The sequence below is a fragment of the Gigantopelta aegis genome, chromosome 3 (genome assembly GCF_016097555.1).
Source record: "Gigantopelta aegis isolate Gae_Host chromosome 3, Gae_host_genome, whole genome shotgun sequence".
NCBI lineage: Eukaryota > Metazoa > Mollusca > Gastropoda > Neomphalida > Peltospiridae > Gigantopelta > Gigantopelta aegis.
This window is the reverse complement of record NC_054701.1, coordinates 26,321,603-26,336,146: the sequence shown is the minus strand read 5'-3', so window position 1 is coordinate 26,336,146 and position 14,544 is coordinate 26,321,603. Positions and strand designations below refer to the sequence as shown.

Here is a 14,544-nt window from a genome sequence, read left to right as displayed (position 1 = left end):
ATAAGTGTAAAATTGCTTTGAAGAGAATATACTGTAGGAAGGCTTTTAACCTAGAGTGATGTAATAACATGTTTGCAATGAAGATGTCTATTGATTTAAGTGGTGTATAATGACATCAGTGTGGTAGGAAATAGAAACCCAAGTCCGTTGAGTGATTCTGTGTTTACAGTAATCAAAATTAAACCTTCACTCTAACACAGAGCAAACAGGAACAGTTTAATATAGTAGTGTACTAATACTACTGGAAGATCTGAAATAGGCTAATTTGTACGGGCTGTTACTGTTAGGGAGTGTTTAAAATGATGGATGTACATGCTGTGGTGAACATATTTTATGGTTACAGTGTGGTTGGTGTGTGTGTGTGTGTGTGTGTGTGTGTGTGTGTGTGTAATTTTAACAGTTGGTTTATTGCCATGGGCGGAATGAGTTAAACACTGTGTGTGTGTGTGTGTGTGTGTGTACATGTGTGTGTGTGTCTGTGTACATACGTGTGTGTCTGTGTATGTATGTGTCTGTTTTTCTGTGTCTGTGTGTATATAGTTTTTATTACCTGTAAGTGTAAATATGAAGCATAGAACAATGCAGATGCAGCATTTCACTATGCTTAGAAGCATCCACCTCCTTCCTCACCTATGTTAAACAATGCTCTAATAGGAGGGAGTGTCATGGAATACATTATAAAACAACATGAGGAAACAAAGGGGGTGTTTGTCCAGAGATAAATAATGTTTTTAAAAGGTCTCTCTTTTTTCATTCTTAAACATTCAGTAATTCCAGTCATGGCCAAGTTGTTCTCTGTTACAGATGATTTTTTAAAACTTAGTAAAAAAAAACCCAAGCAGTATTATTACCAAAGAAAAAAAAAAGAGAAAAAAATAAAGAACCTAATGATTGTTAAATTATGTCACACTGTGACAGTGATAGTAAAGTGAAACTGGAGTAATAACAAGACTGTTAGTTTAGATGAGGATTGGTCTTAGGATAACCAAATATATGGGGAGAGGGGAGTAAAAAGAAGCTAGATTTTGATTTGCGTTACATATTTGTATAGCAACCCTCGAAATCACTGTACCATATTCTCTGTTCTGTCTGTGGAAATGTGTTTTAAAAGATTCCTTGCTGCTGATCTGGGCTAGTAGTCTTTGTGGTGGTACTGTTAGCAGACAGGATAGCACATACCACAACAACGTTTGATATATCAATTGTGTGGAGCATTGATAGGAATGAAAAATGATACAGGAGCTAAAGCTAGATTTATACTTCACCGCTGACTCTTGTCGACGAGTAGTTGACTCGCCTAGTTCTGCTTCTGTTCAAACCTAACCCTCATTTTTTTCCTGTCAATTCAGTACAATTTTAACACAGTTCATATTAAATTTTAGTGCACGTTGGTTCAACACATTTTAGTTTCCCTAATAAATAAAAAAATTTCAGTTGCGCATGAGGTCGGCAATCAAAGTATGAATTGACCTTAAGGGTATTAACCTGGCATACCTCAGGTGAAGGGCCCTACCTTAGAGCTATATATATATATATATATATATATATATATATATATATATATATATATATATATATACACACAGGCTGCTGTAACTAATTCTATAGAAATTTCCCACACACCTTAAACATTTTAAAGAGGTTATTACAAGTATCAGCTATGTTTACATTGAACAAACCATCTTAAATAAGTTCTAATTTTTTTTTTTTTAAAGACATGCATGTCTCGGTGATCATCTACTTATTATTAGAACATGGATGTGCATAACGTGTTAAATGTTATTTCAGTGACTGTGAATGCCTTCACATACCATAAGTTACACTAAGTTTGTTAAATTAACAAAACCACAGAAACATCCAAGATATGTTTATGACTTAGTAAGCACACATAAAAGCTTCACACCACTTGTTATGACGATGTTTATGGCATCATTTATTTTACTTTATTTTATTTTTAACTTGTTTATATATATATACGTGTGCATTTTATTTGCGCTCTTAGCTGTACCTGGTGTACACTACATGTCTACTCGACTTTATCTACATCACTAGTTAAAAACCATAATAAATCATATGCGATTTTAAGGGGTGATTATGTCATCTTGGTTAATCATTTCCTTCATGAAATATTAGAACTTTGATTAGCAGTTTGACTTCACACATGTATGCTGTGTAATACAGTCTTCATGCAGTTGTTCTCAAATTGGCCAAATGGCTTCATTGCAACTCAGAACTCTTATCACTGAGCTACATGTACACATACATCCTGTTTCTGACTGCTCTTTTCTCATCATCATTCTAGAATGCTGCAGAACTTAATTCTGTAAAGACACACTCATTCACCTTGTTCCATTTTCTACAATGCTGCATTTCTGTAAAGATACACACATGCGCTATAATGCTGTAGTTCTGTAAAGATACTCTCTTTTTTCTGCTTAAATGCCCTAGAATGTTGCAATACGGTAAAGATACTTTCCCCCCCAGCTTCCATGCCCTATAACTCTGCAGTCCTGTAAAGATACACTCTTTACTCTGCTCCCATGCCTAAGAATGCTGTAGGTCTGTGAAGATACACTCTTTTCTCTGCTCCCATATCTAAGAATGCTGTAGGTCTGTGAAGATACACTTTTTTCTCTGCTCCCATACCTAAGAATGCTGTAGGTCTGTAAAGATACTCTTTTCCCTGCTCAAATACCTAAGAATGCTGTAGGTCTATAAAGATACACTCTTTTTCCTACTCAAATACCTAAGAATGTTGTAGGTCTGTAAAAATACACTCTTTTTCCTACTCAAATACCTAAGAATGCTGTAGGTCTATAAAGATACACTCTTTTCCCTGCTCAAATACCTAAGAATGCTGTAGGTCTGTAAAGATACACTCTTTTTCCTACTCAAATACCTAAGAATGCTGTAGGTCTGTAAAGATACACTCTTTTTCCTACTCAAATACCTAAGAATGCTGTAGGTCTATAAAGATACACTCTTTTCCCTGCTCAAATACCTAAGAATGTTGTAGGTCTGTAAAGATACACTCTTTTCCCTGCTCAAATACCTAAGAATGCTGTAGGTCTGTAAAGATACACTCTTTTTCCTACTCAAATACCTAAGAATGTTGTAGGTCTGTAAAGATACACTCTTTTTCCTACTCAAATACCTAAGAATGCTGTAGGTCTATAAAGATACACTCTTTTCCCTGCTCAAATACCTAAGAATGCTGTAGGTCTGTAAAGATACACTCTTTTTCCTACTCAAATACCTAAGAATGTTGTAGGTCTGTAAAGATACACTCTTTTTCCTACTCAAATACCTAAGAATGCTGTAGGTCTATAAAGATACACTCTTTTCCCTGCTCAAATACCTAAGAATGTTGTAGGTCTGTAAAGATACACTCTTTTCCCTGCTCAAATACCTAAGAATGTTGTAGGTCTATAAAGATACACTCTTTACTCTGCTCCATACCTAAGAATTCTGTAGGTCTGTAAAGATACACTCTTTACTCTACTCCCATATCTACGAATGCTGTAGGTCTGTAAAGATACACTCTTTACTCTGATCCCATACCTACGAATGCTGTAGGTCTGTAAAGATACATTCTTTCCTCTACTCCCTGAAGGCACCACACCACATCGCCATTCCTTGTGTCGATACTTGATATATATATGTAGCAGACTAATGTTGTCTTGATAAATACAGGTACATGTAGGTTGACGTCTGTGGTATTTAAATAAACAACTAATAATTTGAAGTTACATGCATTTATTACTAGTCCCCTACCGGTTTCATCGCTGTCCTTCTGTCTGTCTATGTCTGTCTGTCCCACATATAGCTTTCTGGATGGGTTTTTTTCTTCGAATTCCTTGAGATATTGAGCTGAAATTTTGTGTATACATGTAGCTGTATCATATACTGTCACAGATCAAGTTTCAATTTTATAGTGATTTACCCATTTTTGACAGAGTAATGGCCCTTCAACTTGGAAGATGTGAAAATTTGTTTTCCAGACTTGTTTTTAGAAGGCTTTAAGATATTGAGCTGAAATTGTGTGTATAGCTTTATCATGTACTGTTACAGATCAGGTTTGGCTGTCATAGCTATTTACCAATATTTGTTGAGGTTATGGCCCTTGAATATGAAAGTTTTGTGTTCTTGACTTTTGTTTTGCAGTACCTGAAGATATTGAGATATAATTTTGTATATAGCTTTATCACATACTGTTACAGAGCAAGTTTAACTTTCATGGTGATTTACCCACTTTTCACAGAGTTATGGCCCATGAATTTAGGAGATACGAAAAATTGTTGGGCCCAGTAGGGGACATGTATTTCTTTAGCAGTACTCTCATAATGCTTGTTTTTATTACTAAACAACAACTGTGCAAGTGATATGCTGCCTCTTTTATAACATGACATGTTGCTCTGTCTTAAGGGTGGATAACTCTAAAATATTTGTTGTCAATCTATATAGGATTTTTTTGCATTGTAGTTACCAAAAGTTAATTTTGTTTAACAACACCACTAGAGCACATAGATTTGTTAATCATTGTCTATTGGATGTCAAACATTTGGTAATTTTGACATATAGTCTTAGAGAGGAAACCCACTACATTTTTTCCATTAGTAGCAAGGGATCTTTTATATGCACCATCCCACAGACAGGGTAACACACATCATGGCCTTTAATATACCAGTTGTGGTGTGCTCCATGGAATGAGAAATAGCCCAATGGGCCACCAATGGGGATCGATCCCAGACCAATCGCGCATCAGGTGAGCGCTTTACCACTAAGCTACGTCCTGCCCCTTGTAGTTACCAAGTGACTGTACCTCGTAATAATAGGTGTCACATTGCCCCGTTTTTCACAGTTCTCCAACAGAAATTGTATTGAAATGCATGTAAGAGAGAATGGTAATATGCAGCCTGTTATTACCATGACCACATATAACAAATTCACTGAAATAAATTCGGTGGGTATACATTGTTCCAGTAATGCTAACAAAACAATAATATAAATAAATACTGTACATGTACAAAGAGGTTCCAAATGTTTAATCGATAGTTGCTTAAAGAGTGATATTTAGAACATTTTTTTTCTGATGAGAATTTTTCTGATCAAGATCGATTAATATAACACCTGAGAAACATACCACTGTGCAATTATTATATGATTGTAGCTAAGACTGATCAAGCCTGGGATGACCTATAGAACATCACTATGGAGTGGATTTCTTCTTTATTTCCCAGTGGTAAGAGGATTGTGGCTTTTCATTAGCTGCCCGTTCAAACTGATACCATCTGACATGTTAAGCTGCTAAACAATTATAGCTTTCTTCACCTATTTGTGTTCTTACAACACTCTTGATTAGTTCGTTTGATCAGTTTTAACATCATACATCTATCCATCCATCCATCCATCCAATCATGCCATTTTTTACTACCACCACCTTTTATATTTCACCATCACCACATAACATACCTAATAGACAATATGGGTGTCCCTTTACCAATATAAAATCCTGGCTATGCCAATGCCATCTACCCATCCAACCATGCTAAACTTGTGGATGTGGCATAAGGGGGTCAAATACAGAACCAGCTTGGTTGTGGAGATTCTTTAGATCTTGATTTATCTGATCCAAAGACTGGCCATCACTGATTTAGTCTGTGCATGTTGAACACACCATTAATTACTTCATGCAGTTCAATACATTCATTTCATTTTTTTTCAACTGATTTTCATGCTTATATCCAATTAAGGTTCAAGCACACTGTCCTGGGCACACACCTCAGCTATCTGGGCTGTCTGTTAGGACAGTGGGTTAGTTGTTAGTTGGTTAGTGGTGAGTGAGAGAGAAGAGGGTGTAGTGACCTTACACCTACCCATTAAGCCCTTGAGAACTCGCTCTGGGTTGGAGCTGGTACCAGACTGCAAACCCTGTACCTACCAGCCTGTAGTCCGATGGCTTAACCACTGCGCCACTGAGGTCGGTAGTTACATACAATTTTTGTCAGAATATATTCTATGAAAAATACATCAATATCAAGTGTCCTGTGACTACTAGTTTTAGGGAGTACTTTCCCTTGACAACTACCTTGCAAAAAAGTCATCATCAGTCTACCATGAAAATGTTCAGTTAGTCACACTCAAGCTAGAGTACTGCCTCATGTTGATGTTATACAAGTGGCAAAAAATGTGAGAAAACGAAATGTTCCGTGAGAGGAAAACAGCTGATCCAAGGAGAATTTCCACCCCTGATATGCACCATCCAACAGGCAGGATAGCACATACCACAGTCTTTGATATACCAGTCATGCTGCATTGGCTAGAACGAGAAATAGCCCAATGGGCCCACCGACAAGGATCGATCCCAAACCAACTGTGCATCAAGCAAGCATTTTGCTACTGGGCTACATCCCACTCAGCATTACATATAGCGTTTAGGCTAGATCCAAAAACAATATTAGTGATTTGGTAAATCTGATAACCAAATTTGTAGCCAAATTTAATTTTCCATTGGCTACACAAAAATGCATCAAAAACAAAGCTCCTTAAAGAATTGTATTTATTTAATTTTCCAATTAGCTTTTTGGCAATTCACTAATGAAATATATTTGCCTAATCTGGCTATAACCTGCATTTGAGGATTTGATTACATGTAGTTTTGTCTGAAACCCAATAGCCAATGTGTATTTTTGTGCTGGGGTGTCTTTAAACTAAAGCGCTCGCTTAATGTGCACTTGGTCTAGGATCGATCCTATTTTGGTGGGCTCAGTGGGTTATTTCTCATTCCAGCCAGTGCACCACAACTGGTACGTCAAAGGCTGTGGTGTGTGTCATCCTGTCTGTATAAAAGATCCCTACTTGTTACTAATGGAAAAATGGAGCGTGTTTCCTCTCTAAGAGTAAGATCATATGTCATCATTACCAAATGTTTGACATCAAAAAGCCGAAATGTGTTCTAGTGGTGTCGTTAAACAAAACAAACTTTAACTTTTTGACAGCTTAGATCCTGTAAAATAACTGTAATTTAAAATATGCTGAGATGTCATTAAACAAACATTCCTTTCTTTTCTCCCGACCAAATTGCAGATTTTTTATCAGTTAGTATTAAATATAGCAAGTCACTTTAAATCAGTGGGTTAATTAAATACTATAGTGGTCCATCTACTTGTAATCATGAAAGAAAGATTCTATGTGGATAACAAATATAAAATATAAAATACTATATTAGGTACGCCTAACACAAAAATTATTCACTGTCTTTTTATGTTAAATCTTTTTAGAATCGAGTTTACTTAATTCAGAATATTTTACTTATAACTTTATGATAAAGTTAAATTATCTATCTCAATTTTCTAGTTTTAATTTTAATTTTAATTTTATTTATTGGTACATACTTCTATACACATAGTAATTTCCAATACAATACATTCCTGGCATTTAAAAGAAAAATGTTTTTATGTTGTTGTTTTTTTAAATCTGTATGCATGGTACATGTACATGTACCTGTATGCAAAGCTTTTTACAGCATTTTCTTTCTCTGTTCAGTCCTTTCAGAAGCCATTTCGTAGACCATGTATACAAGTTTTTGCTCATTTATTCCTGCCTGTATGTATGTTATCTACATTGGAAATGTAATCCAATCTGCCCAGCTAGCCTAGTGGGTCTCTGAAACATACTATAAGATATTTCCTGCAGATAACTGCCGGGGAGGATATCAAAACTTACAGCACTGGTGTTGATGGGCTGGAATCTGCTACTACACACATTGATGGCCCGCTGGATCTCATGTCACTGGGTCCAAGGCTGATACATAGACCTCCAGACCCAGTGCAACATTCAATTTGGTCGGGAGAAAAGAAAGGAATGTTTGTTTAATGACATCTCAGCATATTTTAAATTACAGTTATTTTACAGGATCTAAGCTGTCAAAAAGTTAAAGTTTGTTTTGTTTAACGACACCACTAGAACACATTTCGGCTTTTTGATGTCAAACATTTGGTAATGATGACATATGATCTTACTCTTAGAGAGGAAACACGCTCCATTTTTCCATTAGTAACAAGTAGGGATCTTTTATACAGACAGGATGACAATCACCACAGCGTTTGACATACCAGTTGTGGTGCACTGGCTGGAATGAGAAATAACCCACTGAGCCCACCAAAATAGGATCGATCCTAGACCAACTGCACATTAAGCGAGCGCTTTAGTTTAAAGACACCCCAGCACAAAAATACACATTGGCTATTGGGTTTCAGACAAAACTACATGTAATCAAATCCTCAAATGCAGGTTATAGCCAGATTAGGCAAATATATTTCATTAGTGAATTGCCAAAAAGCTAATTGGAAAATTAAATAAATACAATTCTTTAAGGAGCTTTGTTTTTGATGCATTTTTGTGTAGCCAATGGAAAATTAAATTTGGCTACAAATTTGGTTATCAGATTTACCAAATCACTAATATTGTTTTTGGATCTAGCCTAAACGCTGTATGTAATGTTGGGTGGGATGTAGCCCAGTAGCAAAATGCTTGCTTGATGCACAGTTGGTTTGGGATCGATCCTTGTCGGTGGGCCCATAGGCTATTTCTCGTTCCAGCCAGTGCAGAACGACTGGTATATCAAAGACTGTGGTATGTGCTATCCTGCCTGTTGGATGGTGCATATCAGGGGTGGAAATTCTCCTTGGATCAGCTGTTTTCCTCTCACGGAACATTGCGTTTCCTCACATTTTAATTGTCCTTTCCAAAATGTGTCAGATGGCACAGATTTTAGCCTAGGATTTCAAGAATTTCCGGGACCCCTCTAGATTTCATCTTTTTTACAGTTCACCAATTCCCACCCCTGGTATATAAAAGTTCCCTTGCTACTAACGGAAAAATGTAGCAGGTTTCCTATCTAAGACTATATGTCAGAATTACCAAATGTTTGACATCAATATCCGATGATTAAAAAAATCAATGTGCTCTAGAGGTGTCATTAAACAAAACAAACTTTTAACTGTATGTAATGTCTCACATGTGGTTATTTTAATACTTTGGCTAGATAAAGAGGTAGGAAACTTGCTGCTATGATAGAGGCTGAGTTAATTAATAAAATACATTTTTTATGCACCTGTCCATAGCAAAAACATGCATTTCAGTCTTCAGACACTGGTTGGGATGGGATTAAAAACCTGACCTGAACACTGAGGCAATCGGTTGTTATACAGGCATCGAAATAAGCATTGTGTCTGGTAACCCATTTACAGGTTACCACAAAATATAACCTGGTAACCTATAGGTTTCCACAACTATATGAAAGTTAGAATTGAATTCCTGTTACTACTACGCGGTCGTTCTGAAATTGTACCGGTGTGCGCGAACATCAGTATGAGAAACGAAATCCGGAAGTAAATTTATCTAGTGGGCGCTGCTTAAACGCGGATTGCCAAAATTTGCTTTGCAATTCCACAAGTGCGCACGAACATCGGTGCAATTTTGTACGAGAAAACAAAACCGGACGTAAATTCATCTAGTGGACGCTGCTTAAACGCGGAGTGACTTGCGCGCGAACATCGATGCAATTCCTGACGAGATAATGAAACGCAGAAGTCCTGAATGCATTGCCTGGTTTATGTTCGGAAACGAAACTACTGTTCGTTGAAATTTTTGTCGAGAACGAAACACCGTTCTCGACTTCTCTAACATGTGGGAACCTCCCGGTAACCTGAACAACCGTTCTCGACTTATTTCGATGCCTGGTTATATCGGGTGAAAGAAAGAAAGAAATGTTTTATTTAACGACACACACAACACATTTTATGTACGGTTATATGGTGTCAGACATATGGTTAAAGACCACACAGATATTGAGAGAGGAAACCAACTGTCACCACTTCATGGGCTACTCTTTTCGATTAGCAGCAAGGGTTCTTTTATATGCACTATCCCACCGACAGGGTAGTACATACCACAGCCTTTGAGTACTTTGCCACTGGGCTACATCTCATCACTTATATCAGGTGAAGTACGTCCTTTACACGGGTCGAAGTGGGTGCAACTAAAACTCTTCTTTTTCCTCTTTTTTTTTATTATTATTATAATTTTTTTTTTTAAAAGAGTTTATTTCTTTAAAAAAACCTTCCACAATAAAGGCTAAACTTGATGGGAGATGTAAGCCACATATGCCAAGCATTGTTGAAGCCATATAATCAAATGTGTTATGTGCCATTCTGTATGTGTCAGAATGTGCACGTAGATGCCTTGTTGCTAATTCAAACAAGCAGGATCGAACCACCTCGGTGAATCCATTCAGCTGATTAGGTTTTTTCTCATTTCAACCAGTGCACCACAACTGGACAAAGGCCATGGTATGTATTTTTCTGTTTGTGGGAAAGTGCATATAAAAGATCCCTTGCTGCATTAGAAAAAATATAGTGGGTTTTCTCTGTTGACTATGAGTCAGAATTACCAAACGTTTGACATCCAATAGCCGATGATTAAGTAATCGATGTGCTCCAGTGGTGTCGTTAAACAAAACTAATTCAAACAATCTACTGAAATACTCTTTTGGTTCCAGGTTTGTTATCTTTTTTTTTTTTTAATAACTACACTAGCATATTAACAATACATTATCATAGCTGAAAATGTCATATTTCTCTGTATTTACATATATGTTTTATAAATAACTACGAATTAATCTGTTCCACACGTAATCTCTGCCTAAGATACGGTAATATGAGAATATGTAAATATGTGCTAGGTTAAAAACGAAATAGAAGAAAAATGTCTGTCACATATCTATGAAAACATTGAAACTTGCGCTTTACCTTTTATGTCATTTAAAGTTTTTGAAAATTTTCATAAGTTTCTTCACTTTTACAAAAATGTGTGTATGTTCGCAGTTAAGCACATACGTTTGCAATCATGCACACAATATTCATACTAGTTAAATGAGGTATATGAATTTATTTGATTGTTTTCCTTGCTATATGAACCATATTGCTAAAATTAACACCCCTTTGTTTACGTTTTACCAGCCTCACCACCCTTCTCATGCACTTAATCCTGCTCACCTAACAACATAATACAAAGTACTAATCATTGATCTGCATGTAATTGTATTGCATAATTAACATAGTTCACTTTGGCCTGTTACATATTGGATTATATTATTTATTCTGGTAGTCATTTGGCTACTACTTAAAACAGGGATAAACATGTATGCAGCACAAGATTAACCAGTTATGTAAATTGCATTGCTAAAGTTTAACATGACCTGAACGTACAAAGAGAAACTGTATGGAGATTGCAGTATTAATGTTGATGCCGTTTTTATTATGTGATTATATGTGTGATTTAATTTAAACGTGAAAGTTATAAAAGGAAGTTGAAAAGAAGCTCTTACATCAAAAACAAACCATAGTGTTCCTTTACCATTTTATGAAACGGAGCATACATTACTATGGAACTCTGAATCGGATTAATACTTTTGAGATGACCATTATTGAATGGAAGCTGGCGTTGTTTCTTTGGAGTTTCTGGAACAGGCTATAGGTGATTGCCTGAAGATAAGTTGCTCAGAGTTGGCTTGTTGATAAGAAGCCAGAACAGTTCTTACACCTCGGTGTGAGCAGTGCACCTCACAGCTCTTGTCAGGTCTGGCATCTGTACACGTATGTTGAATCAACTACCGTCATCACTTGATTACTTCTGGGCAGGCAGGAAAGTATGGAGAGACCGCAAGGCAGAACCATGCACCATACAGAAAAGTTTCAGCACAATAATCCGGATGTTCGGCCTTGTAAAGAATCGCTGTACAACAAGACACTGTCGTGGCTGCGCAACTTAAAACCGTGGACTAAAAACAGACTGGGTTCTTCTTCCCATCTACCCGAGTCGAAGCATTCTAGAAAATATTCTTCCAGTTCTCGTCTCTTTGAGATTGGACATTCATCGAGAGTGGAATCAGGATATATCAGAGAAGAGGCCAGGTATTTTAACGAAGAGGCCAGATACCCCAATGAAGAGGCCAGGTATTCAAATGGTGAGACCAGGTATCCAAATGGGGAGACCAGGTATCCAAATGGGGAAGCCAGGTATCCAGATGGGGAGGCCAGGTACCCAAATGGAGAGGCCAGGTACACAAATGTGGAGGCCAGGTATCCAAATGTGGAGGCCAGGTACCCAAATGGGGAGGCCAGGTGTGCTATAGAATCGAGATACCCTGTTGAGGAAACTCAACATGTCAGTGCCGAATGTAAATACCCCAGTGGGGAAATGCGATACTCTGACGTCAACTCAAGGTATAGCAGTGGAGAAATGGGGTATTCTAATACAGAGTTCAGGCACATGAATGGAAACTCAATATTCCATTCATCAGAATTCAGGTATACTGGTGGAGCTACTGATCACCACAAGACGAAATCGAGATTCAGTATGGGTGAGTTGAAGAAGTATCCAGGCGGTGAATACAGACATTCGTTTGTGGAATTGTCAAATGCCGACATAGAGTTAAGATATTCTAAACTGGAGTCAAAATACTGCTCTGATTTGCGGAGCTCTGCTAAAAGTTCTAACAATGTTCATTCTACTGCATCAAAATCACCAAATTCGTTGTCAGGCTTGAAATGCAAGGAGTCGAAAAAGTATTCTATGAAATCGTCATCAAACTCAACCCTGCAAGTGTGCAATAGCTCGTTCTACAAAGATGCATCACAGAGAAGTAGTTCCACACTACCAAGGGATTCGAAACTTCTCGGTGAGCACATTAATATATTAGTTGTAATAAGAGCATGTGTACATTACATGTATATATATATATGTACAGATACAGGCATCTCCAGTTCCATTCTTGTTTTCTAATAGGCCAAACTTAAAAATGTTTCTTTGCTGTAACCTGGCCCACTCAAGAAAATCAGTGTGAGTTATTCCAGAATTTATTTCATAGATGTTGGCAAACAAACTTCATCACATGCTAATATCGCTGATTTATTTTAATCATAAGTTTACTATAAATTTAAACAGACCAATTGTTCATCTACATAATTTCAGGCTGTCTTGGACATGTCTGCCGGGAAATTCGGAGAATGTGCCCAAGACAGATGTGCTTGAACTTTCAATGGATGTTAGCATGTGTAAAATAGTTGACTGATAATTTCAGGAGAACAGTTTATTGATCATCATCGATTTTCAAGTCATAAGCACTGCTGCCATCAATTTTTTGGTTTTCAAACAATAGTACAGCAGATTCACCAGGTATATCATATTAATTATTATTAATCATTCAATTAACTTTCTTGTTGTTTTTTTCTAATTGTAATGCATTAGCTTGTTCACATTAATGGTAATGTATTCTGTGGCCATTGTGGTTTTGATTTAATACACATAAGCTGTTAATAGCTCTGTTTCAATAGGGTTAATGATTGATTACTTGTACATAATGTATGTGATATACATGTTTATTACCCCAGCTGGCACTCATAACCGGGGAAATAAACATTACAATTTCTCACAGAGAAGTTACTAATGGTGCTTACATGCAATGCTTCGTTTTATATATGATAAAATAAATATTTATTTGTATAAACTAATTTTTGTTTAGGCTGTAAGAAAGTATGAGGTTCTGTTTTTACTGTTGCCATGGTGTCAGTAAAGAAATGGTCATCGGCAGTCAGTATTTTAATTTTTTATTAAAATGCAGAGTAATGACTTAAATGGCCAATTACCATGCAGTGTGCATAGACGTACACTGTAAAGAAGAAAAACAGTCAATACTGTCACTTGAAGATGAATATATCAAAAGGTAATCGTTGCAAAACAGAAATGTGCTGTAACATTGAGGTCCAGGAAACCATGCTTATAAAACTGAGTCTGGACTTTATTAAACATCTAAGACTTCAACGTCATGGCAACACCATACAGACTGCCTCGGTGTGAAGTCTTTAGCAATTTTAGTCTAGGCTCTTAGGGCCGAATTTATGAAGCCTGTTTTTCTTAAACGCAGGTGTTTAAACATTGTAAATGTTTGTAGTTACACTTTGTGTAAGATATAAACAGGTGTTTAAACACTGTAAATGTTTGTAGTTACACTGTGTGTAAGATAAACAGGTGTTTAAACACTGTAAATGTTTGTAGTTACACTGTGTAAGATATAAACAGGTGTTTAAACAATGTAAATGTTTGTAGTTACACTGTGTAAGATATAAACAGGTGTTTAAACATTGTAAATGTTTGTAGTTACACTGTGTAAGATATAAACAGGTGTTTAAACTTGTAAATGTTTGTAGTTACACTGTGTGTAAGATATAAACAGGTGTTTAAACATTGTAAATGTTTGTAGTTACACTTTGTGTAAGATATAAACAGGTGTTTAAACACTGTAAATGTTTGTAGTTACACTGTGTGTAAGATAAACAGGTGTTTAAACACTGTAAATGTTTGTAGTTACACTGAGTAAGATATAAACAGGTGTTTAAACACTGTAAATGTTTGTAGTTACACTGTGTGTAAGATAAACAGGTGTTTAAACACTGTAAATGTTTGTAGTTACACTGAGTAAGA

General features: G+C 36.5%; 1 protein-coding gene across 2 annotated transcripts in view; it reads left to right on the top strand.

Annotated features, from left to right (window-relative positions):
- Positions 1 to 14,544, top strand: part of LOC121367773 (cyclin-dependent kinase 17-like) — an 89,468-nt gene that overhangs the window by 16,231 nt on the left and 58,693 nt on the right. The window contains exon 1 of one of the 2 annotated variants that reach the window (XM_041492135.1): positions 11,379 to 12,742. The exons of the other annotated variant lie outside the window; for it this stretch is intronic. Coding sequence (XP_041348069.1) covers positions 11,713 to 12,742 — 1,030 coding nt within the window. The 5' untranslated portion in view covers positions 11,379 to 11,712. Of the gene's footprint in view, positions 1 to 11,378; positions 12,743 to 14,544 lie in introns of those variants that run through there. 2 annotated transcript variants of the gene reach the window in all.